The following is a 25,972-nucleotide window of genomic DNA, read 5'->3' as shown; positions in this document are numbered from 1 at the left end:
TAAAGGAAAAAATGGAGTAGAGAGAGATCGAGAGAGAGGGGGTGGTGGGGGGGAGGCAAGAGTGATATGTAACTCGAAATTTGCTCACTTTATTTTGACAAATTCTTACTCTTATTATCTTTTTTTTTTTGGGGGGGGTAGCAATCAGTCATAATTTACTTATTCTTGTTGCCCTTTGACAAATTAGTTCCACATTTAGTTTAATACCATTTTCGCGGTAATTAAGTCTCAAAGAATAATGTTGAATCATAACTCGGCCTTTATAACAGAGAATACCTTTTACATAAATAGACAACATTTAAGAGACACTCAATCGGGATTTCATTTTATGAAGGGTGTAAGGAGGTTAAACTAATAAAAGTTTGTGATGTTGAATTTTCAATTTCCCAACGGAGCCAGAGCACACAAAGGGAATATAGATATACTTTTTATAAATTTACAAAGACAAAAGACAATTTGACTATTGTAGTCACATTTTTCATGACCTGTTATACCAAGCTTTCGTATTTCAGTGTTCATCTATCAAAAATGAATATGATATTGAGATGAAATATGCCTAAGAATTATTGGGCTTCCCTTTTATTACGAGAAAAAAAAGAACACGGTATTTGAAGTGATTTTTGTACTTATAAGCGAAAGCTGCAGGCCTTATTTATCTCACATTTAGGATTAATTTTGTTTGCAATAGCAAATTAAGAGTTTATGTATATCTAAAACCTATTTATGGAATTGCATCCACAAGGCTATGCGTGGGACTAAGGCGGAGCCTCTTCCCGTCACTTCGTAAAAACAAAATTGAAGCGCGTCCTTGAATTTAGGGTTTTCACGAAGTGACGGTTATGCGTGCGGAGCACTATCCGTCACTTCGTGAAAATAAATCTAAGCGCGTCCCGTAATATTTTTTTTCACGAAAATATGGTTCTATTTATATCTCTATATCTTCTTAAATAATAAAGGAAAATGAAAATGATTGGAATTGAAAATTGTCTAGAATATGCCTTTTACGAAAAGATGATATTTATTCATACATTAAAGAGTTTGAGATCGAGGTCTAAACCTATGCAAGCGATTTACTCAAAACTAGCTTTTTAAAAGTTGCGCGCTCATCCGTCACTTCGTGAAAACAGGGACGATAAATCACCCACGGAATCCAGCCATTCCAGTGCTGAAAAATGTCATAAAACTGAAAATTTGCATACTTACAATGCGTAATCACGTACAAGCAGACTCAACTCAAGTGGCGTTTGCAACTATTTTACAAACATGGACATTAGGCATGTCCCCAGTCTTCGGTATTCGTTTTCCTAACCTGTTGTTGGGTGTCTGGAAAACGAAGACAGGAGACCGGGTATCCGTCTAGCTAAGATGTGCCTATAACATTCAGCTCCAGTTTAAGAATATTCTATTCTTGGATACACTCTAAATTTCAGAGATTTAAAAAAAAGTCCTGATGGACTGTAGTAAGGGAGCAATCGATTTCTGGATTTAGTTTTAATCCTAAAGACTTCAATTTAAATCTCAAATAATTTTAAATCTTTCGAGATTTAAAAATGAATTTCAAGGATTCAAACTAATTCCGTAATTTGATTGGTCCATAACTGCAGTCCATGTGAACTTGTCCCAGTGAGAGTGTACGTCATCAGCTATGATTGGCTGCGGATAAGTTATGGTTATTTGTGTGAATTATCAGCTAGGGCATGATTAATAAGGATAGATATATAGCAATTACTTATTTAACTCACGTACAGAATCCAGCCGTTCCAATTCTGAAAATGTCATAAAACTGAAAACTTGCATACATTACAATGCGCAATCACGTACAAACAGACTCAACTCAACTGGCGTTTGCAACTATATTACTACCATTGACATTACGAATGTCCCCGGTCTTCGTTTTCCAAACCTGTTGTTGGGTGTCTGGAAAACGAAGACAGAAGACCGGGGATCCGTCTATAGCTAAGATGGGCCTATACCATTCAGCTCCAGTTTTAGAATATTCTGATCTGGATACGTCATCAGCTATGATTGGCTGCAGATTGTGAATACCGTTATCAGCTAGGGCATGATTAATAAGGATAGATAGCAATGAACGTATATATTTCACCCACGGAATCCATCCATTCCAGTTCTGAAAAATGTCATAAAACTGAAAATTTGCATACTTACAATGCGCAATCACGTACAAGCAGACTCAACTCACCTGGCGTTTGCAACTATTTTACTACCATAGACACTACGCGTGTCCCCGGTCTTCGTTTTCCAAACCTGTTGTTGGGTGTCTGGAAAACGAAGACAGGAGACCGGGGATCCGTCTAGCTAAGATGTGCCTATAACATTCAGCTCCAGTTTAAGAATATTCTGATCTTGGATACACTCTAAATTTCAGAGATTAAAAAAAAATTCCTGAAGGACTGTAGTTAGGGAGCAATCGATTTCTGGATTTAGTTTTAATCCTAAAGACTTCAATTTAAATCTCAAATATTTTGGATTTAAATCTTTCGAGATTTAAAAATGAATTTAAAGGATTCAAACTAATTCCGGAATTCGATTGGTCCTTAACTGCAGTCAATGTGAACTTGTCCCAGTGAGAGTGTACGTCATCAGCTATGATTGGCTGCAGATAAGTTATGGTTATTTGTGTAAATTATCAGCTAGGGCATGATTAATAAGGATAGATATATAGCAATTACTTATTTCACCCACGTACGGAATCCAGCAGTTCCAATTCTGAAAAATGTCATAAAACTGAAAACTTGCATACATTAAAATGTGCAATCACGTACAAGCAGACTCAACTCAACTGGCGTTTGCAACTATTTTACTACCATTGACATTACGCATGTCCCCGGTCTTCGTTTTCCAAACCTGTTGTTGGGTGTCTGGAAAACGAAGACAGAAGACCGGGGATCCGTCTATAGATAAGATGTGCATATACCATTCAGCTCCAGTTTTAGAATATTCTGATCATGGATACGTCATCAGCTATGATTGGCTGCGGATTATGAATACCGTTATCAGCTAGGGCATGATTAATAAGGATAAATAGCAATGAACGTATATATTTCTCCCACGGAATCCAGCCATTCCAGTTCTGGAAAATGTCATAAAACTGAAAATTTGCATACTTACAATGCGCAATCACGTACAAGCAGACTCAACTCACCTGGCGTTTGCAGCTATTTTACTACCATAGACACTACGCGTGTCCCCGGTCTTCGTTTTCCAAACCTGTTGTTGGGTGTCTGGAAAACGAAGACAGAAGACCGGGGACCCGTCTATAGCTAAGATGGGCCTATAACATTCAGCTCCAGTTTTAGAATATTCTGATCTTGGATACGTCATCAGCTATGATTGGCTGCAGATTGTGAATACCGTTATCAGCTAGGGCATGATTAATAAGGATAAATAGCAATGAACGTACATATTTCACCCACGGAATCTAGCCATTCCAGTTCTGAAAAATGTCATAAAACTGAAAATTTGCATACATTACAATGCACAATCACGTACAAGCAGACTCAACTGGCGTTTGCAACTATTTTACTACCATTGACATTACGCATGTCCCCGGTCTTCGTTTTCCAAACCTGTTGTTGGGTGTCTGGAAAACGAAGACAGAAGACCGGGGATCCGTCTAGGTAAGATGAGCCTATTATTTTCTGCTTCAGTTTAAGAATATTCTGATCTGGGGTACGCACTAAATTACAGAGATTTAAAATAAGTCCTGATGGATAGGGCATGATTAATAAGGATAGATAGCAATGAACGTACATATATCACCCACGGAATCCAGCCATTCGAGTGCTGAAAAATGTCATAAAACTGAAAACTTGCAAACGTTACAATGCGCAATCACGTACAAGCAGACTCAACTCAAGTGGCGTTTGCAACTATTTTACTACCATCGACATCACGCATGTCCCCGGTCTTCGTTTTCCAAACCTGTTGTTGGGTGTCTGGAAATGAAGACAGAAGACAGGGGATCCGTTTTCAGCTAAGATGGGCCTATAATATTCAGCTTCAGTTTTAGAATATTCTGATCTTGGATACGTCATCAGCTATGATTGGCTGCGGTATGTGAATACCGTTATCAGCTAGGGCATGATTAATAAGGATAGATAGCAATGAACGTACATATATCACCCACGGAATCCAGCCATTCGAGTGCTGAAAAATGTCATAAAACTGAAAACTTGCAAACGTTACAATGCGCAATCACGTACAAGCAGACTCAACTCAAGTGGCGTTTGCAACTATTTTACTACCATCGACATTACGCATGTCCCCAGTCTTCGGTATTCGTTTTCCTAACCTGTTTTGGGGTGTCTGGAAAACGAAGACAGAAGACCGGGGATCCGTCTATAGATAAGGGCCCGAATTCACAAAGGTGGACTAAAGTTATACCGGGGTTAAATTTAGTCGGGGGTTAGCTAATACCCGGGTATAAAGTTAGTCCACCGCGCTATTCACAAACGGTGGACTAACTAATCCATGGACTAACTTTATACCCGGGTACTAAAGTTAGTCCATGGCTGAGTTATACCCGGGGTATAACTTTAGTCCATGGATTAAATCATGAACTGAAGCTAGCATACTATTATAACACTGCACTGAGCATGCTCAGTAGTGAGATGATTGTCTGCTTGTACTGAGCATGCTCAGAAGTGATGTGATGCCAGTTTGCAATGGAGTCTGCAAAAAACAGATCTGCCAACTGGCATCACAGCGAGCGATCGTATCTTCTGGAGCTCGTGCAGGACCGTGCCCACATCTTTGCTAATAGAGCAAATGATGCTCTAAACAACAAAAGAAAAAACCTAGCTTGGGATGAGGTTTGTTCTGCAATTATTGCCAGATATGGGAACAAGTGGACCACCGGGCAAATAAAGACCAAGTGGAAACAACTTCGCAGCCAGGCAAAAAAGGAGTATGGCGAGTGGAAGAGACGCTCCCGTATGACGGGAGGAGGGCCACCTCCAGATCCTCCTTCATCAGTAACTCTATTAATCAAGGAGATTCTCCCAAGTGACTTTATCCAGTTATCTAACCCATATGACGATGATGCCGGGTTGAATAATGAGGCTGTCACAGCCCTGGAATTTCTAAGCCATGGAGGTCTGACCACAGGCGATGATTGTTTGCAGTAAGTTCATTTTAATAACAGTTTGATTTAGAATTATTCATTATTTTATATCTATAAATAGTTTATCATGTAAAACTGGTACTATTTTTGAAATCCTTACAAATAAAACATCAGAAAAATGCAAAAAAGTCAAAATATGACCCATTCATCAATTCTTGAAATCCCTTTCAAATTTATTTCAAAGAATTTTTATTACCGGCGTTCTCTTGTCGTCTGCGACACCGCGTAACTTCAACTTAGTCCCATACGTAGTAATTTGTGTTTGGAAAAGCCATTTATAGCGCATACTCTACGGACGTGACGGTTCAATATCGAAGTTCATCCTCATGTCCATCTGTACTTGTGTTAGGGATCGCAGAGTATCCCTTTCTCTTTTCATTTCGGTCTCTAATATACTTTGAATAGCTTGAGACTTACCCCAAAGCCCGAAAGCTTTTTTGTGCAATAAAATGTTTCCACAATTGTACTCCTATGATAAGAAATGAGCAAAAATACCGGAAAGAAAAATCTCTTCGTCGTCCATATCGTCTTGCAAATGACAAGCCGGTATTTGTTGTTGTTTACTTCAAATTCCGATTATGAAACGCCAGCAGTATCTGCACATTTTCTTGAAATGCGCAAAATAGTTCATGAAAAAATGTATTAACGAAGCTTTGCCAATTTCATTTCTTATTTCAATAACCTTTGACAAAAATTCAATTTCCAACTGTGTCAACAAAACACAAACCCACAATTCTCCCGTCACTTAATTGAATAATTTGATAATCCATTTTTGAAGCTCGTTCATTCAATTTCTTTCAACTACTGTATATCTCTTTCCCTCTCTCTCCACCATAAAGCTATAACTCTGACATCTCGCTGTATGGAGTGTCATAAACAAAGAGCACTGGCTGTTCTTTTGCATTTTCTCGTGGAAAATGTCAGCATGAGTTGTTCGCTTGAACAGAGGCTCGATCTACTGTACACAGGTCACATGCAGGGCCTATAAACTATTATCTTCTCAGTCTACCGATTTGCAATTCCCCCTATACTTCGACAATCAATTACACATAATCCAGCGTGAAAAAAATACAAACTCAGCTCACAACATGCACTTCTTGACCATTTTTTTTTTAATAAAAAAGACAAAAATATAACAAAAACGAGGCCATGTGGATATTCCTACTACCAATAATCAAACAATTATTTTAAGAAAAAATAGTCATGGTTTTCTATTTTTTTTTAAATCAATTCCGATGATGCATACCATAAAGAAATTTGCCCCCATACCTCTATCCTACCTCTTTCATCGTAGGCCCTTTTTAATTTAAAGCCGAACTTTAAAATGTGCAGATCTATTTTTAAAAATCACAAATCACTTTCATCATACATGTACCAGTATATATGTGAAGAAAAAAGGATTGGGGTGGTTAATTCTTCTCAAGTCCTTTCACACTTCCAAGTTATACAAAAAAGCACGTTCAGATTTTTTTTGGCAAATTAACTTTCCTTTGAAAGGTTTTTTTTTTTTGGGGGGGGGTGTCGAATATCGCCTGGTACATTTTAAAAAATGTCATAGGAGAGCTAGTAGTTAGGGCAATTTTTCAAACCATCTAAGCAACATATGAGATGCTTAATTTCAATTATTACCTGCTATGAAAAAATCAAGTTGAATGTTTCTCTAAAATTAAAAATGGGCACTTTTTTTTTTGGGGGGGGGCAGACTTCATCTCCATCATTGGTGTTCAATTAATACATTCAAGTAATTTGTAGAACTTCACTTTACCCCCTTCCTCCTAAAACCTATTAAAGGTGGATTTTCTTTTTTATGAATGTTGATAACCCTATCATACCTTGATAACCCCATCATACTACTTTAGATGACCCACTCCATGTTATGAACCAGTTCTTGCATCAACAAGGTAATTTCTGTTTTCCTCACCAACACACAAATTTGGAAAGTAAAAGCCCAGTTGCTAAAGCAATATTATCTAACTATCCTACTTCAAAGGTAGCATCGGGGGGGGGGGGAGGTCATATTGAATAGCCCCAAGAGAGGTGTGGGTCATGTGTTGAAACCGGCTAAGCCGCATATCAGATTGAGTAAGGGCTTTTAATTATTACTTGCTCTTTAATATAAAATAAAACTTAATTTGAATAGTGATTTAAAATTCCGAACGGGCACTTTTGTTTTGGCAGAGTTTATCTCCATCATTGATACATATTCAATACATTCAAGTAATTTGTAGAACCTCACTTTACCCCCTCCCTCCTTACACCTATTAAAGGTGGATTTTCTTTTTTTTATGAATACAACCTTGATAACCTTATTATACTACTTAACATGTCCCGTTCCATTAGTAATATTTTAATAATTCTCTCACACATTTATTCAGGCAAGACGAACAGAACAGTCTCCATCCATCAACAAGTCATAAACCAGTTGTTGCAGCAACAAGGTAATTTCCATGTTTTTCCTCCCTAACAATAAACAAATTTGGAAAGTAAAAGCCTAGTTGCTAATGCAATATTTTCTAACCAACCCACTTGGAAGGTGGATGAATTATCTTGTTTAAAATGTTTTATCCTTTATTCATGGTGGGGGGGGGTGAAGATTTGCTCCAAAAGAGGTGTGTGGGTCATGTGTTTGAAACCGGATAAGCCACATATGGGATTACCTGCTATACAAAAAGGGGGGAAAGGAAAAGGAATGGTGCTTTTTGAATTCAAGATAGGCACTTGTGTGTTTTTCAGAATTCAACTCCATCATTGATGCACATTCAATACATTCAAGTAAGTTGTAGAACCTCACTGTACCCCCTCCCTCCTTACACCTATTAAAGGTGGACTTTCTTTTTTTATGAATGCACCCTTGATAACCTTATACTACAAGAGATGTACTTCTTCATTTCGAAAAAAATTAAACAATTGTTTTTTTCACTCTCACACACATTTTTACATTTATGCAGGCAAGACGAACAGAACAGTCTCCATCCATCAACAAGTCATAAACCAGTTCTTGCATCAACAAGGTAAGTTCCATGTTTTCCTCACCAACAATACACACATTTGAAAAGTAAATGCCTACGTGATATACAAAATAAAGTGAATAGTGCATGAAATTATATGTAATCATTTTTTTTTACGAATTAATCTCCTTAAGTGCTGCTAACTTAATAAACCTAAGTAATGTTCAACTTCAGTTTAACTGTTTCCTCCTTGCCCCTAATAAAAAAGGGGGGGGGGGGTGATAAGCAACATTTAACACTCTCCTGAATTACTTCAGATCTTACATTCCATTAGTAATATTTGCATAATTTTTTTTTTCACACATATACATTAATTCAGTCAAGCAAACATGCAGAACAGTTCCCTTCCATCCACAACTCAGAATGGAGACATTGAAACAACAAGGTAAGTTCACTTCTTTTTTATTATTAACAAGATACACATTTGAAAACAGATGGCTCAGTTGGTAGAGAAATCTAGTCTATAAAAGAATCTACTTTAAAAGTGAATCATCTGAGGGGAATACAGGCATTAAAATCACAATTCTCTATTAACATTAATTCAATTCACACACCCATGCTTATAAAACAGTCATGAAAATCAATATTCATGTGTAGATTATAATTCATTTGACATACTGATATATTAAATATAAATACTAGATTGTCAGCATTATTCAACATTTACATTTTTATAAATTTTTTATAAAATAATTCCTTTTCCGGCCAACTCCTGATGGAACTATATCAACCACACTACCTACATTGTATACCTTGTTTAAATGCCTCTGCTGAACCTGATCCTATAATAAATACCAACACACAGCCTTGAATAGAATCTTTTTTAAAAATCTTAGTCTGTTAAAGAAGTTAAAACAAATATGCTTGCACCATATAAACAAGCATTACTTGTTCATGAATCTTCATTTTCATGAATTACATAATTCATCACATTGAAACGCTTTGGACAACTTCTATATAAATCACCCGATTGCTAAATAAGTACTTGCACATTTCATTTACGACTTGTTTTCTAGAAACTTTTGAGATCATTTACATTTGCAATATGGGTGTGTATAGCTCTGAATATAATAATTGCAATTCACATTCAAATGCCTCCATTTATATATTTTTTTTATAATAATAAGTTATGTATTGATGTTCTCTCCTAGGCAAGACACAACTCGAAAACTTCAACCTCGTGGAGAGAAGAGGCGATCAACCATTCCCCACCAACCAAAAACTAGACCCAAACATCCACATATCCATTCAAGCGAGGAGAGACTCGTTGAACTGGCAGAGGAAGAGCACCAGATACGACTTGAATACATGAGGATAGAACATGAGTATAGGATGGAAATCCTTAAAGTTCAAAAGAAGACTGAAGAGGTGAAGCTAAAGGCTGCTCTTGCCGCATATTCCGAGGACTAAATGAAAAATATCCAAACTTCCTTATTTCTATTATGATGAACTTTTGCATTTTATTTTTTTTTTCATTTCTTCAAAACATTTAGTCAAGGCTCAATTGCCCCCTAAATTGGTATTAATTATCTTGCCTTTTGGAAAGTATTTAACATACAAGTTCTTTCATCATAATTTTCATGTACCTAAATTATTTATCAGAGAGCAGAAATGTACATAATCCATTTCTTTTAATAAGACATATTTTTATGTGTGTACATACATATATATATTTATAAATATATATATTAGACCACTAATGGCAATAAAGTTGAAGAAATATTTATTGTTCATACAACAAATATGTCAATAAATTGGAATTCAGACACTGTTAATGATCTTGTTACTATCATTCTTTTGACTTGGTAACTATGTACCCAATGCATGTGAATATTTAACACTTTCATAACACAGTTGTATATCACTGGATATTAAAGATGGATGACCAGAGCATGATGGACAATTTTAACAAGAAATCCATTTGAATGCTACAAGAATGCCTTTACATACAATGTATATCATCAATATGCTTGAAATTGATTTTTTTGAAAAACAGGGAATGACCTTAAAATTGTTTTGACAGGACTTCGTTTAGACGAAGCAAATGTATCATAATCATTTTATTCATCAAAGATATTTCTGAAACAAACGCAAGAGGGAGGATATTAATTCATGAAGTTTCAAACAATGAGAGATGAATTTGAACCAAGTCAGCAGACAATTTTACCATTACTGCATGTAACCAGGTGTACTGGGTGTATCAATGAGACATGTCTACATAAGGAGTCGCTGATGGGGAACATGTAAATGTAGATTGCATGTGAAAGGGCTTCCACACTGGGTATGCAGAGTTGTTTGGGAAAACTATTTGGTGTGCAAATCACAAATGACAGAATTCTGGCATCTTTTCAATCATTTTGGACTTTTAAAACTGGAAGTATTTACTTTAAAACTCTTTTTTTTTAATTTTCATTTGACACATGAAAAATGATATGTATCGCACAAGTTTAACTTTGGGGAAATAAATTGGTATCTTAAAAAGGTGTCTACATGTATGACAAGGAGTTCCTTAAATTGAATATTTTTTAAAAAATGCATCATGAATAGCACCATCAGAGAATTGAAAGAGCAACTTTCAATTTATGACAATGATGCCAATTTAAAAAATGAGGCTGTGACAGTGTAATCCTTGAATTCAAATTGTAAAAGCTAATATTTTTCATGCTCCAAAGTGCACGTAAAAGAGCGACATGGTCTCAAAGAAACAATGTCCATAATACGGTAGTAAAAATGATTGTATGCGTACTACCTAACACTCTGAATGCCCAGTGTAAAAGCCCTGTAATGCTGGAAAATAACAAATACCTTGTCAGCATCTCAATTCAAGGATTTCCTCTAAGTGGACTGGAAGAACAGCTGGTACCAGAGAAGATGGTTCTGAGTGGCTACTTGGGTTAGTTGGAAAAATGGTCCTCAATGATTTGCTCTCTCCTGAGCCTACCAGCGACAGCGTCATGTAGGCCAGGAGGAAGGTGGACAAGTGGAGGCATTTCCTCTGGCTCAGGTCCTGGAATATCTACCTCGTTATGGTCGAGGGAGATGTTCCACAGGACCGAGCAAGCCACTATTATTGTGAAAGTAGTATCCACCTTCACGCGCAAATCATTGAGGCACGGGAACCTCCTCTTCCAACGGCCAAAGGTGCGCTCGATAACGCAACGTCCTCTTTTGTGGGCGCTATTGTAGCGCACCTGTGGCCGTCCAAGAGGATTAAGGAGGGGAGTCAACAGAAAGGGGAGGCAGGGGTACCTGCAATAGAAAAATTAAATAAGAAGCATTAGAATTTCTCTTACATATTTATTCATTGCTTACGTTAACATTCCTTATGTAATTATGTTTCTCATTACATTATTTTGATGGAGATTTTGTTTATAATTTTAAACCAATTATTTTGCGATTCAAATCTATAATTAGATACATCGAAATCCTTTTCATGGTTGGTACTTCATTTCAACTTCTAGGCTTGCATTACTTTGAATTCAAGACTGGTGAATCTTAACTTAATCCTAACCACACCGGTCTTACAGTGTTTTATGTGACTGTGAGGTTAAATCAACCAACACCGTGAAAATTGGCATGATAACAGTGTGGGATGTGATGTAAAGGCTGTATAATTTTTTTCAAAATAAAGATTTTTTCATAAGGCTTTATCATGCTTATTTATGCGTTAATCATACTTTTTGCTCTAATTCACTAAAAAAGTTCCTAGAATGCTAATTTTGGGTGTTAATATTTTTCAAATACCATTGCTATCACAAATGAGAAAATTTCTTGTTTGAAAATGAATGAGGACAGGAAAAATACTCAAATCTTTATAAACAAGGCAAGAGCGATTTAGTGTCTCGCCCACGTTTGAAAAAGACCAGAAATATTGCGATTTGCGAGGACACGTAACTTCATTGTGAAATGACTGGGATGGTAACACTTGTCATAAGAGCCTTGCACATAAACTTTAATGTTGACCTGAAAATGACCTTTGACCTTACCATGTGACCTTCGACTGCAGCATAACATGCAGGTCCCCCAAGTCCATCCACTTTCCAAGTTTGGTTGAAAAGCGACTTGCAGTTGCAGAGTTAGGTGTCATAATAGAGTCTTACATGTAAACTTTAACGTTGACCTGAAAATGACCTTTGACCTTACCATGTGACCTCCAACTACAGCCTAATCGTCCGCCATGCAGGTCCCCCAAGTCCATCTACCATCCAAGTTTGGTTGAAAAGCGACTTACGGATGTGGAGTTATGTGTCATTCGGTTTGTGACGGACGGACGACATTTGGATCCCTAAGTCTCGCCTTCACCTCTGGTGGGCGAGACAAAAATGAGAAAACTCAATTTACATTGTCATCACAAGAACGAAAACAAGATGGGCGGACAGCACAGAAACCTAATTCCTCACTTATAATCTACCAAATGTTTAAATCACTTTTGCTCAAAAGAACTTCACATACATTCATGAGGTAATTTTACACCCATATAATACATAAATTCATTCTCACAATTTTTTTGTAATTCATATATTAATTTCTTATAAATAACATAAATAATTTCCAAGTCAAAATGTGATTCTTAAGAAAAATACAGGTGTATGTATAAATTAGTATATTTAATGTTTTTCAAAATTCTGTGTAGAAATTTTGTATCCCCACCTTGAGCTATCAAACATGTGTATAAAACAAACAGAACTGCAATTGGACTTGAAATGAAGAAGCATTTTGAAATTGTGGACGGCCGACACGCCACGGCATAAGCTCATCTGGCAATCTCCCTCTAATGAAAATTATCTTGAAAAAATAATTGACATACCCACTATCCCCAAGTAGCCACTCAGAACCATCAGCCCTAGCTTCCAGCTGTCCTTTCAATGCACACTCAGAGAAAATCCGTGAATCGTGGGTGCTGCCCGGCCATCTGGCAACGATATTTGTTATTTTTCCAGCTACATCACATACAACCTAAATGTTGTGAAAGGATAAATATCCATTAAAAAAAATCTACCATCATAACCTATAATTTCATTTAAACTCAATCTAGAAATTGACGTTTCATAGAAAATGTATACAGAAAACACATGAAATCTGTTTTGAAATGTAGAATTCAATGAACTTCTACAAGAAAAGCACATGTGTGAGAGAAATACAGATTTTCTGATTAACCAGTAAATCAGAAAATCACTATCCCTATGTATCAAGTGATATGTTCTTCAGGGAAAATGTTTCTCAACTATTTTTAATTTCCACATAGGTGTTACATTTATCTGTTACTATCTTTAAGCAGTTCTGTATTGAGGGCAATAACTTCCATGAGAGAAGAAAATGAGATAGACAATAGTACTATGTCTTTTTTGGGGTCATTATCAAATTATTCCTGAGTCCAGTATCAATCAGTTCAATTTCAAATTGAAAACAGTGTAGTGTAATACTAACCTGTACATTTACAGAGTACCTGTTCTTCCTGTTTAGGAAGTACAGGGCTTGTTCCCCACCAGGACTCCTGATGTAGACATGGGTCCCATCGATAGCACCGATGACCCCTGGAAACCCGCAGTAATCATAAAATTGTCGCTGGGTGGTTTCAATTTCATCTCTTGTCGTCGGAAACTTCATGAACTGTCTCTTCCTCCTTGCGATTGCCTCAGAAACATCTTTGATGATTCTGCACACGGATGATTGTGATACAGTTGCTTCGTCTGCATGCATCTTCTGAAAGGTGCCTACAATTATGAATAAGTGATATTAAGTAATGGGTTTGATATGGAAGCCAGTCATGATTAAATAATCCCTAATCCTTGATCCTTACATTATTCTGAATCAGAAACCCTCTTACAAACCTAACCCTAGCAATATATCCTCAGAAGGATTAAGAATGAAGCATATGTTGCAAGAGCATAGGTCGTGTTATCATGCAGCAGATTTATTTCTCAGATGAATAATAATAATATGGACCATTTACATAGCGCAGTTAAATACCATACTGCGCTTTACAATTGGTACCATAATTATTACCCCTGCAGTAGCTGATCCACCATACAGACGCTCAAGCATTCGAGGAATTTATTCCTTCCAGGTACCCATTCACCTCACCTGGGTTATTGAGTGCAGCACAACATGGGTAAATTTCTTGTAGAAGGAAAGAATGCCTAGGTTGAGAATCGAACACAAGTCTCTCAGATTGAAAGACAAGTGTCTAACCACAAGACCATGATGCCCCCCCCCCCAAAAAAAAATATGTTTCGGCAATGATGATCATAAACATTTATTTATTGGTGTATATAATAGACATAAAAATTGATCAGCTGCACATGGTGAAAGGGTCAATATACAAGAATTTATGAAGTATAATATAACAAGGCAAATGAGCAAAAACGTATTAACAGTGTTATGTATCAAAAGTAATAAGTCTACTTAAAAAGATATGATTATCTCATATTATTATTGATAGAAGATTGAGGGAGAGGTAAGCTCAGGGAAAGAGACAGAGAGAGATGGAGAAAAAGAGAGAGAGGGTGTAACGGGATTTAAAATAGAAAGAGAAATTTGAGTGAGGTAGAAAGAAAAAGAAAAAGTGGTGAAGAGGATAATGACATGAAGGACAAAACAAGAGACAAAATATTGTAAATTATGATTGAAAATACATAAGGATTTAATCAGCATTCAGCAGTCTAGTCAATTTTACATTCCTGGAAGAAAGCATGAATGACTGGAGAAATTTGAAAGCACATTCATCTAAGTGATGTAACCCCACCCCCCCCCCCCCTCTCCCCTATATTATAGTTAGAGGGCACATGCAAACTTCCAAAACTCAAGGGATCTTGATAACAGGGAAAAGGATTAACTCACCAACAGCATAGAAACGAAGTCCAGTCAAAACCTGCAACATGACAGGCAATGGGTCATTCCTGTCTGTCTGTCTCTCTAAATCCCCTTCGAGCATATTGATGATATACATCGCAGTTTCTTTGGAGAAGCGGTACCTTTCTCTGAAAGGTTCATCCTCGTAGCATTCAAATGGATTCTTCCTGTCCCTTAATCCACGCTCTGGTCTTCCAATGTGTTGCTGAATCTGCAAGAAAGTTGGAGTTGGAAGATTGTGTTGAAGAGTCAACATGAATGGGTAGTTTACTCTTTAAAGTTTTAATTACATTACAGTAAACAAGGCAAAATCCATTTTGTGTCTTGCCAACTAATAAAAATAACCAGAAATATCTTGATTTGCGAGGGCAATCAATAGAATTGTATCAAAACTCCATTGAGAAATGACTGGGATGGAATAACACTTATCATAAGAGTTTTGCACATAAACTTTCATTTTGATCTCAAAATGAACTTTGACCTTACCATGTGACCTCTGACTGCAGCCTAACATGCAGGTCCCCCTAGTCCATCTTCTATCCAAGTTTTTTTTAAATAGCTTGGACCAGCTGCAGTTTTGTTTTATTTACTTTTCCTTTTTGTCTATAAGGAAAAAATAACATGCATCTAAATGTATATAGAATTTAATTCATAGAGGTTCTTTGTTTCTTCAAAAAGGATATTCTAATGAAATTAAAGAAAAAAAAGAGAACTCATACATACCTCCCTCTCTCTCTCAACACGGCGCAGCTGTTCAAAATTGCGAGCCATGACTTTCACAATCGTAGGTACATGTATGGTATGTTGCTGAAGTGTTAAGACTGTTAGGAGGAAAAATAGAATGGGGAAAAATACTAATCAATCATACTGCAATGTCACGGTATATAAAGACAATGGAGATCTAAATGTGGCCTAATGTGAAATTAAAATACATTTGTACGGTCACCAAGTGGAAAAAAGAAAGGGGTGGGGAAAAAATATACATGTAGCACACACAAAAAAGAAAGAGAACCTTTAATCAAAGTTGGATCTGGCTAATTATACACAGACTGACAATAAATAAATCATGAATATACAATAATGATTTACGGGGGGGGGGGGGGGGGGGGGGGGGGTAGGTATAGAAAAGTTCACTTGTATACAGGACCACTTGTATACCATTCTCACCAACCTGATTCAGGCTGTGTTAAAATTCAATCAGTACATCAGATACTAGTACAATTCAATAATTAGAGAAACAACAAATTCCAATAACTCATTAATTCATGATCAGTCTAATATAACAAATTTTGACTGTGCACATACCATCTTTTAACAGACAAAAAATATTAAAATAATAGGGGGGGGGGGGTAGGTATAGAAAAGTTCACTTGTATACAGGACCACTTGTATACCATTCTGACAAACCTGATTCAGGCTGCTAAAATTCAATCAGTACATCAAATACTAGTACAATTCAAAATACTATAAATAATTAGAGAAACAACAAATTCCAATAACTCATTAATTCATGATCAGTCTAATATTATGGCAGTGAGTCCAAACTTCGCGCGTGTCCATACTTCGCGGACGGTCATTATCTAAATAACTAGCCAATATCCTTAAAATCTGACATCATCAACGTGAAAAGCGACCTAAAATTACCCTTTGGTGTAAGTTTCTTTAGGATGAGTTCAGTATTCATGAAAATATTGGCAAAAGATCGGCAAATTTGTCACCGCGAGCGCCCGTTTTGAAGAATCAACAAGCATCACGATATCACCATTTTGCACAGCCCGCATTCGCCGATCGGAATAGAATTTTGAGATCGCGATAATGGCAAAACCCCTTGACCTACCTTACATTTTTGTCCATGATTTTATAGTTTACGATCTTGCCGTCAATGTGGTAACTATTTCTTGAATTGCTTTTGTATAAATTTTGAGTATTTTGTGTGCAAAAATTAAGCCTGATGAATATTTTTGAAAAGTGCGCGAAGTTTGGACACCCCATCATACAAATTTTGACTGTGCACATACCATCTTTTAACAGACAAAAAATATAAAAATAATAGGGGTCTGAAGTGAAGCAAGCCACACCGAAAAATCAAGCAATATAGATCTAACATTAAAATAGAAGAAACTAGATCCATCTCCAAATCCGAAAATTGCAACGATTAAAATGGATATCAATTAGATCTAGGCCTATCATGACTTCAACTTCATTTCTAGACTCAATTCACAAATATTATTGCGAAGAAATATTGGCATTTTATTGGGGGGGGGGGGTTGATAGCAAATATAATTAATATTTCCGGCATTATCGTGATATTGGGAACCACCGTTCACTTCATACAGCAGCGCTTTATTCAATCACACGCACAGTTCCCCATTTCCACCTCCATTCAGTCTTTGTAAAACTACAACTACAAGTGCACGTACACAAATCTACGAGTGGTTCCCAAAACCACGATTTGGCCATATTTCCTTGCAAGAATGGCTTAAGATAACACAGAAGATAGAGTAGGCTACGGTACCATGTGTACGTGATTAACCCAGGCCAGGGAGCTCCGGCCCGCAGAGAAGCCGAGCAGGAGCTCCCTGGCCTGGGTTAGCGTACCAGCGGGATCGTTGCATCCTCGCACTGTTAAACACACAAAAACACATTGCTGGGACTGAGCAGCTCTACACACGACGATGACAATGATTCAGATACAATATTGAGTTTTGGAGCATACTTTTAGGACAGTTTAAGCAATCATTAATAGATATAGATGAATCTGAAGAGTTCTTACTAATTAAACTTCAAGTAATGATGCAATTTACTTACAATCTTGGTCGCAGTCGTGAAATTCGTAGCGTTATATACGGCAACAACACATGAATTGACTGCCGAAAAAAGTTAACTTTTTGGCGGCAAACTGACGGTAACTTTTCCGCAATAGAAATGCTGCTCTCTGATTGGTTAAAACCGTGGACTAACTTTAATCCACCGATTTAGTCCACCCCAAAGAGCTGACTAAATCGTGACGTCAAATGACGCGTTTTATACCCCGGTATAACTTTAGTCCACCTTTGTGAATCGCAAAAGTTAGTACCTAGGTACTAACTTTAGTCCATGGATTAAAATGACGTCAAATGACGCGTTTTATACCCCGGGTATAACTTTAGTCCACCTTTGTGAATTCGGGCCAAGATGTGCATATACCATTCAGCTCCAGTTTTAGAATATTCTGATCATGGATACGTCATCAGCTATGATTGGCTGCGGATTGTGAATACCGTTATCAGCTAGGGCATGATTAATAAGGATAGATAGCAATGAACGTATATATTTCACCCACGGAATCCAGCCATTCCAGTTCTGAAAAGTGTCACAAAACTGAAAATTTGCATACTTACAATGCGCAATCACGTACAAGCAGACTCAACTCACCTGGCGTTTGCAACTATTTTACTACCATAGACACTACGCATGTCCCCGGTCTTCGTTTTCCAAACCTGTTGTTGGGTGTCTGGAAAACGAAGACAGAAGACCGGGAATCGTCTAGCTAAGATGAACCTATAACATTCAGCTCCAGTTTTAGAATATTCTGATCTTGGATACGTCATCAGCTATGATTGGCTGCGGATTATAAATACCGTTTTCAGCTAGGGCATGATTAATAAGGATCGATAGCAATGAACGTACATATTTCACCCACGGAATCCAGCCATTCCAGTTCTGAAAAATGTCATAAAACTGAAAATTTGCATACATTACAATGCACAATCACGTACAAGCAAACTCAACTCATCTCGCGTTTGCAACTATTTTACTACCATTGACATTACGCATGTCCCCGGTCTTCGTTTTCCAAACCTGTTGTTGGGTGTCTGGAAAACGAAGAAAGGAGACCAAGGATCCGTCTAGCTAAGATTTGCCTATAACATTCATCTCCAGTTTAAGAACTTGGATACGTCATAAGCTATGATTATATGCGGATTGTTAATATGGTTATCAGCAAGGGCATGATTAATAACGATAGATAGCAATTATAACGTACACATTTCACCCACTTACGGAATCCAGCCATTCCAATTCTGAAAAATGTCATAAAACTGAAAATTTATTGCATACATTATGTCAGGAAAATGCTTGGACACAAACAGAGTACAGAGTCGAGGAGGTTTAAGTTTAGACTCCGTTTATTATCAGAGTACTCATGATGCAATTAATGAAATCATAGTTACTTAAAATTGGATGTCAATCAGAATATAATTAAATATTACAAATATATAACCAGGAAATTATGTTCAGTAACCAGTCTTGCATAAATCAAATCGTTTAAATGAAATTGTGTGTGACTTCTATGGAAGCTGGCTAGAGTTCAAGGTCCGGAGATTTTGAAGTAAATGTTCCTTGCTTTAGGCAAAGCAAGTAGTGCGGACATGTAATGGCCAGATGGTACTGTTCTTACTTTCCTTTTGAAGATTAGCGAGTTGCAAATGGGTACAGCACGAAGATTCCATAACAGTTCCCCACCACACAGAGGCTTGACGCCATCATCTCTCACTCAGTATTGCGAGATTCACGAAGTTAATTCATCACACAGGAGGGGGAAGTTCTGTCACACGCTGTCTAACCCTTCAGTTGGCTTTATACTCTGTCCTAGTCCCCAAAGGGAGGAGCCACCTGTAATTACAATCCAAACTTCCATAGATAGCGATATGCAAATAATACCTTACCTCTATATAATACAATTGTAACAGTTTATTTCTGTTTGACACCCACAATTACTTTAGATCAAATAACAATAAAATCACAAGCAAATCATCATTTAGAAATATCTAAGTGAAGTTAAAGATTAAGGTAAATACTTGTTTTACTGAATGAAATGTTAACTAATTTACATGCAATAACGAGACCACTATAAATCAGGATTAATCCTGAGCGGCAATTATTAATCAATCATCGATCTATCTTCACACATTATGCCTGATACAACTCCAGTCTTTATACTAAAACATCCTTAAAATTCAATATCAAATTCGTCAGAGAATAACACATCATAGTATATAAGTGTGAAAACAAGACAATTTATAACTTACAATTCAGCTTTGGTAGTGCTTGGCTTCAAAATAAATTCAGTAACATGGCTGATAAGGAATGGACATGCTAGAAGTCTTTCCTCTATGGCCACCTAAATGGCTTCCTCAATTAGCAGTGAGACAAACTGAGAAACCCCTCACATACAACCCATTCACTTGTACACACTCATTCAAATCCGCTCAACCATCCTAGAGTCACTCTCACTACCACTCACACTCCTGCTCTAGCAACTTATTTGCATTACAAAGAAAAGCGAATTGCAGCTCCTGTATATCTGAAATGAAGAAAAAGTATTTGGTTACAAAGAAGGGTAGTTTTCTGACACATTTCAATGCGCAATCACGTACAAGCAGACTCAACTCAACTGGCGTTTGCAACTATTTTACTACCACTTACATTACGCATGTCCCCGGTCTTCAGTCTTTGTTTTCCAAACCTGTTGTTGGGTGTCTGGAAAACGTAGACAGAAGACCGAGGATCGCATTCGTCTAGCTAAAATATTATTAAGCTCAGCGACGATTGACTGATAGTTATGGTTGTATAAAAAAATACCAGTTACACCAGTTGAGGCTGGATAGGCCTACCAGTTTACAGCGGTATAGACCATCCAGAACAGTAACAAAGTCCAGTAATCGAGACCAGTTTGAAATGTCCAGTTGAAGGTTAACTCTGAATCGTCTCCAGGACGACATTGGAGTTGGAGGAATTGCCCTTGAACTTGTGAAATCTTATCTGGAGAATCGAAGTAGCCGCGTTCTTGTGTCGGGTCAGTTTTCCAGACCACATACATTGCACTACGGCATTCCGCAAGGTTCCGTCCTCGGGCCACTGTTGTTTACACTCTATGTTCGTCCAATTGGAGATATCCTTCGATCTCATGATGTTTACCGAAAGGAAAAGGCGCTATATCAAATGACTTTTGGATTGGATTGGATTGGAGACCAGTAATTTAAGACCAGTTTAATTCTTGAGTGGTTCATTGCAATTAAGTGGACAGTTTTTTTAAACCTGTTGTTGGGTGTCTGAAAAAGAAAGACCGGGGGTTGCATCCGTCTAGCTAAGATATACCATCTATTGCATAAATAGAACACAGTTATGGTAATTGGTAATTCAAATTCAAACGAATACCTCCCAAATAGTTAAAGCCCATTGACCTGAAATGACTTTGTCCTTCGTCCATAAACATTGAAAGTTATGACAACAATCTAATAATTATCTTCAACATGACCAAAGTTCATTGACCTTAAATGACCTTTGACCGTGGTACTTGATCAATCTTATGTTCAACTTTTGTTAATCAGATCCATAAACTTTTAAAGTTATGGTAATTCAACAAATACCCCCAACCTTACCAAAGTTCATTGACCTTTGACCTTGGTCATGTTACCTGAAACTCACACAGGATGTTCAGTTATATACACTTATGTGTAACTTTTATTAATCAGATCCGTAATTCAACAAATACCCCAACTTGGTCAAAGTTCATTGACCCTAAATGACCTTAGACCTTGGTCATGTGACTTAAACCAAAGCAGGATGTTTAGTGATACTTGATTAACCTTATGAAGGGTGTGAGAGTTCAGATTTTTATTTTTTTAATTATTATTTGGGCTTTCCTCTGTACAAAAGGAATGGGAGCTCGTTCTATCTCAGACTTTTTCACCACTCAGCTTTTTTCAGATCTTTTTATTAGTGACCACTCATACCCCTGCCTATTATGTCCAAATTTCAAGAACTAAGTCTATATACTTTCTAAGTAATGCTGTCATTTCAACAAGGCAAAAGCAATTTTGTGTCTCGCCCACTTATGAAAACAACCAGGAATATCATTTGTGGTATCACGGAAGAGGATTATTTTGAAACTTCATTGTGAAATGACTGGGATGGAATAACACTTGTCATAAGAGCCTTGCACGTAAACTTTAATGTTGACCTGAAAATGACCTTTGACCTTACCATGTGACCTCCGACTGCAGCATAACATGCAGGTCGCCTAAGTACATCTACCATCTAAGTTTGGTTGAAAAGCGACTTACGGTTGCGGAGTTAAGAGTCTTGCATGTAAACTTTAATGTTGACCTGAAAATGACCTTTGACCTTATTATGTGACCTCCAACTGCAGCATAACATGCACGTCCCTCAAGTCCATGTACTATCCAAGTTTGGTTGAAAAACGAGATACGGTTGCGGAGTTAGGTGTCATCAGAGAGTCTTGCATGTAAACTTTAACGTTGACCTGAAAATGACCTTTGACCTTACCATGTGACCTCAGACTGCAGCATAAAATGCAAGTTCCCCAAGTCCATCCACCATTCAAGTTTGGTTGAAACGCGACTTATGGTTAGGGAGTTATGTGTCATTACAGGTTTGTGACGCACGGATTGACGACATTTGGATCCCTAAGTCTCGCCTTCACCTCTGGTGGGCGAGACAAAAACTTAACCTTCGGTTAAGATTTGATGTTGACAATGGCAAGTAGCACAAGAAGAAGAGAGGAAAAAAAAAATTTTATAAGGCATTTGGGTGAGCACCATCATCACCAGGGTGACCAGACGTCCCGTATTTCCCGGGATCGTCCCGTATTTTGCTCCTTTGTCCCGGTGTCCCGACAAACCCTTCCCGGGACGCCTATTTGTCCCGTATTTCAGAAAATTGAACAAAATGTATTTAATACATTTAAAAGATGACGAAGCAGAGACAACAATAAAATCGATAACTAAACCTTTGCGGTGATTTTCTTGCTAAACTGTACCCAATACATTGCAAACTGGCCTTCTACCTGTGTTTGGCAGGTACTGGCTTGGCAATTAGGATCGGAGCAGATTCTCAATGGTGCTAACAATGACATGACAAACAGGTTTTCCACCAAAATAATCACAAAATCGGCGGGAAATTTGTATAATTATATTATGGATTCTCAGGTTATTGATTTGGAGATGTAAATGTAATCGGAGAAACAAGTTATGAGTTTTCATAACTAGATCTAGTTGTTTCAGCTTTCGTTGTGTATCATGCTGCGATGTCATCAAATTGCTAAGTTGACAATGCCTCACTTCGAATTTTTATTAATTTCTGAAACATTTTGTTTTACCATACTAAAAAAACACCAAATTTCAAGATTTTTTGTTAGATGATTGGATTGTTTTTTGTTTGATCTTTTCTATCCTTCTATCTTCATTCTTGTATCCTCCCTGCTTGCCTTTTTTCTATCCTTCTTTTTTACCTGCCTTTTTTTTTAATTAAATTTCATTTTTTTTCATTTCCTTATTTTTTTTTCCTTTAACTTTTTTTTGCTTCCTTCTCCCTCTCTTTCCTTTTTCGTTTCGGTTTCGGTTCTTTCTCTCCTTCCATTATTTTCTTTTTTTTTCATTCTCATCCTCCCTTCATTCTTTCCTCCCTCTCTTTCCTCCTTTCTTTCTTTCATTCATTATTTTATTTTTCGTTTATTCTTTTCCCTTATTTCCCTTATTCTTTCTTTCCCTCTCTAAATTTCTTCCCTCGTTCCTTCCTGTTTTACTTCTTTCTTTGTTTCTTATTTTCAAAGAATAAAGGAAACATGACTTACCTCTTTTTTTCTTTCTCTCCTTTATTTTGTCTTTGAATTCACACATTCATTTAACTTCTCTTCCTTTCTTTCTATATTCAATTCAAATAATGATGGAAACCTTTTCTTCTCTTATTCTTTCTTTCATCCTTTTATTCTAACTTTATTTTTTCCCCTTCATTTTTTTTCTTCTCAATTCATCTCTTTTCTTTCGTCTTTTCTTTCTCTCCTTCATTCTTTCGTTCACCCTCGATCCTTTCAATTCTTTATTTTTTTTCACAAGTCTAACACTGTGTAGTCTTCTTTGTTGATCTTATTTTGTCGATTGTCCCGTATTTCATTTTGTGAAATCTGGTCACCCTGATCATCACCTAAAGCATTACAATCACCATCATTATCCTCAATGTCAGCAGCAGAATTATCATGACCATCATCAACATTATCATAAGACTTTTATGTTGGAAAAATTGTTTTTCTGGACCCACGATCTCGCATACCCATTATCATATTCATACACAGCATTAATTTTCTTCCAGTCTCTACTACAAGAATGAAACACACACAACATTCTCTGCTGTTTACATGAGTTATGTTTATTCAGCAAACTTGTATGGTTATGGTTTTAGAAATGAATGGAAAACATCATAATCCAAATTACGACATATGATTTACATTTAATGTTTAAGCTATTATATATACAGTGCGTCCCACACAAAACGAAACCGAGATCGATGATTTATCATAACTTAATCACAAATACAATAGACAGATGACCAACCATTGTAAAGCTTAGAATCTCCTCTTTCACCTGATATTGCTTAGATTATTTCCCATTCACGCATTAGTGAGCAAAAACAATTTGAAGAGGGGATACCAAAAAGTCATTTGGTGGGCTCTATCTGGGTTTCAAAATGAAAACCACATTTTCAAAAAGTTCAATATCTGCTCTTTAATTTGATACCTCAATTACAGAAAATGGTCAAAAAATAACGAATTCTGGTTATTTGAAATAAGGCTTGAATTTCAATAATTTCATAAAATGAAGAGGTTTAACCCTAAAAAGACGGGGGAGGGGGCTGATTCAGCCCCCCCCCCCCTTTGCGATAAATCCTCTGCGCGAAATTTTTTGACCGCATCGCTCTCTGACTTTTTACTTTCAAGTCTCGCGCAACTTTTGAGACCAAAATTGTGACCCCCGGGTACGCAGTTCCAAAATTACGCAACATTTCGTAAGTGCATGCAGACCCAAAATTACTCAAAAACGTGAATTTGTGTACAAATCCAATGCAAATAGTGTTCTTAGCCAATATTCACAAATACATCATTGTTTTTCTTTTTACTGCTTAAAATCAATTAATTTTATCTTTTTTATGGTCAAAATAAAGTCCCCAACAATTTCCATTGAAAAAACAATAAAAAACAAAAAGTCGAAAAACAAAGAAATACATAAGAAATTTAGAAAACAATAGAATACATAAGAAAATAAATGTGATTTTGAATTTTTTTAAAAATCAATTTGATCAAAATTAGCATTTCAGGGGCATTATTTATTAATAAGAGCAAACTTATGATTTTACGCATAAATTAGCATAATTAATGAGACATGATATTTTTTTGCAAAATTTGATGTTATAGTTTTGTAAATAATGCCATGGGTAACGCGTGTGCCAATTTTCGTCGCGATCTCGCGATCGACGGCCGAGATCATAAGGGGGGGGGGGGGGCTGAATCAGCCCCCCATCCCCAGTCTTCTTAGGCGTCGAAATAGCCCAGTCTATTTAGGGTTAACAGGCTTGCATTCAAACTCACTCGAAACTCCGTTTTGTTGACGATCAGCTATGCATTAAGTCTTTTGTTAACCATGCCATAGCTTCTGTGGGAAACCGGTGAAAACACGTTTATTTTAAGAAATTATGAAAATACAAGCATTGTTTCGAAGGAACATAACTTTTTTACTTCTTGACCATCTTTAGTCTCTAAGGTGTCAAATGAAAGAGCAAAAATTGAACTTTTTTAGACATGTGATTTTCTTTTTGAAATTCAGACACCCCCTGCCAAATTAGTTTTTGGTATCCCTTCTTTAAATTACTTTTGCTCACTCATGCGTGAATGAGGAATAATCTAAGTAATATCAGGTGAAAGAAGAGATTCTAAGCTTTACAATGGTAGGTCCTTTGTCTATTGTATTTGTGATTAAGTTGTGATAAATCATCGCTTAATCTCGGTTTCGTTTTATTCTGGGACGCACTGTAAATTTATTTTGATGATTCAAAGCAAAGACATAATTAAGCCAAATCATATGCTGTGGAGCGCCATTTGTTTCACAATACCAAGATAGTAGGTCTCTTGCTCTTT

At 36.8% G+C, this 25,972-nt stretch overlaps 2 protein-coding genes and 1 long non-coding RNA gene across 4 annotated transcripts; 1 reads left to right on the top strand and 2 right to left on the bottom strand.

The window, feature by feature from the left end:
- The first annotated feature begins 4,376 nt into the window (after window positions 1-4,376).
- On the top strand, window positions 4,377-10,900 carry LOC121413223. Its single transcript, XM_041605971.1, has 5 exons — window positions 4,377-5,143; window positions 7,519-7,581; window positions 8,092-8,154; window positions 8,471-8,536; window positions 9,303-10,900. Exons 1-5 carry the CDS (start codon window positions 4,686-4,688, stop codon window positions 9,559-9,561), a joined length of 909 nt encoding a protein of 302 aa, XP_041461905.1. The 5' UTR covers window positions 4,377-4,685; the 3' UTR covers window positions 9,562-10,900.
- Window positions 10,617-18,169, bottom strand: LOC121413222 (putative nuclease HARBI1). Of its 2 annotated transcripts, XM_041605970.1 has the most exons (7): window positions 17,812-18,169; window positions 15,727-15,824; window positions 14,992-15,214; window positions 13,579-13,865; window positions 13,030-13,107; window positions 12,959-12,984; window positions 10,617-11,400 (listed from the first exon to the last, which is right to left on the bottom strand). In XM_041605970.1, exons 2-7 carry the CDS (start codon window positions 15,772-15,774, stop codon window positions 11,046-11,048), a joined length of 1,017 nt encoding a protein of 338 aa, XP_041461904.1. In that variant the 5' UTR covers window positions 15,775-15,824; window positions 17,812-18,169; the 3' UTR covers window positions 10,617-11,045. The 2 variants fall into 2 exon arrangements, with proteins under 2 accessions (XP_041461904.1, XP_041461903.1); XM_041605969.1 differs by having other exon boundaries at window positions 10,625-11,400; window positions 12,959-13,107.
- A 1,456-nt stretch (window positions 18,170-19,625) lies between these two features.
- Window positions 19,626-20,394, bottom strand: LOC121412508. The gene is made up of 2 exons (XR_005969624.1): window positions 20,073-20,394; window positions 19,626-19,656 (listed from the first exon to the last, which is right to left on the bottom strand). It is a non-coding gene; the product is annotated as an uncharacterized LOC121412508 (long non-coding RNA).
- Between the last annotated feature and the right edge of the window lie 5,578 nt (window positions 20,395-25,972).

The sequence above is a fragment of the Lytechinus variegatus genome, chromosome 4 (assembly GCF_018143015.1).
Source record: "Lytechinus variegatus isolate NC3 chromosome 4, Lvar_3.0, whole genome shotgun sequence".
In the NCBI taxonomy this organism is placed as follows: Eukaryota; Metazoa; Echinodermata; class Echinoidea; order Temnopleuroida; family Toxopneustidae; genus Lytechinus; species Lytechinus variegatus.
This window is presented reverse-complemented; position numbering and strand designations above follow the sequence as displayed.

What these genes read in the sequence shown, in the direction of transcription:
- LOC121413222 (XM_041605969.1), bottom strand. Translation starts at nt 15,774, where the DNA reads ATGGCTCGCAATTTTGAACAGCTGCGCCGTGTTGAGAGAGAGAGGGAG. An exon ending in GTGTTGAGAGAGAGAGGGAG is followed by an intron (nt 15,215 to 15,726) that starts GTATGTATGAGT and finishes ACTTTCTTGCAG; the next exon opens with ATTCAGCAACACATTGGAAG. An exon ending in TGGCTACTTGGGGATAGTGG is followed by an intron (nt 11,401 to 12,958) that starts GTATGTCAATTA and finishes TTTCTATTGCAG; the next exon opens with GTACCCCTGCCTCCCCTTTC.
- LOC121413223 (XM_041605971.1), top strand. Translation starts at nt 4,686, where the DNA reads ATGGAGTCTGCAAAAAACAGATCTGCCAACTGGCATCACAGCGAGCGA. An exon ending in ACAGGCGATGATTGTTTGCA is followed by an intron (nt 5,144 to 7,518) that starts GTAAGTTCATTT and finishes ACATTTATTCAG; the next exon opens with GCAAGACGAACAGAACAGTC. An exon ending in CCAGTTGTTGCAGCAACAAG is followed by an intron (nt 7,582 to 8,091) that starts GTAATTTCCATG and finishes ACATTTATGCAG; the next exon opens with GCAAGACGAACAGAACAGTC.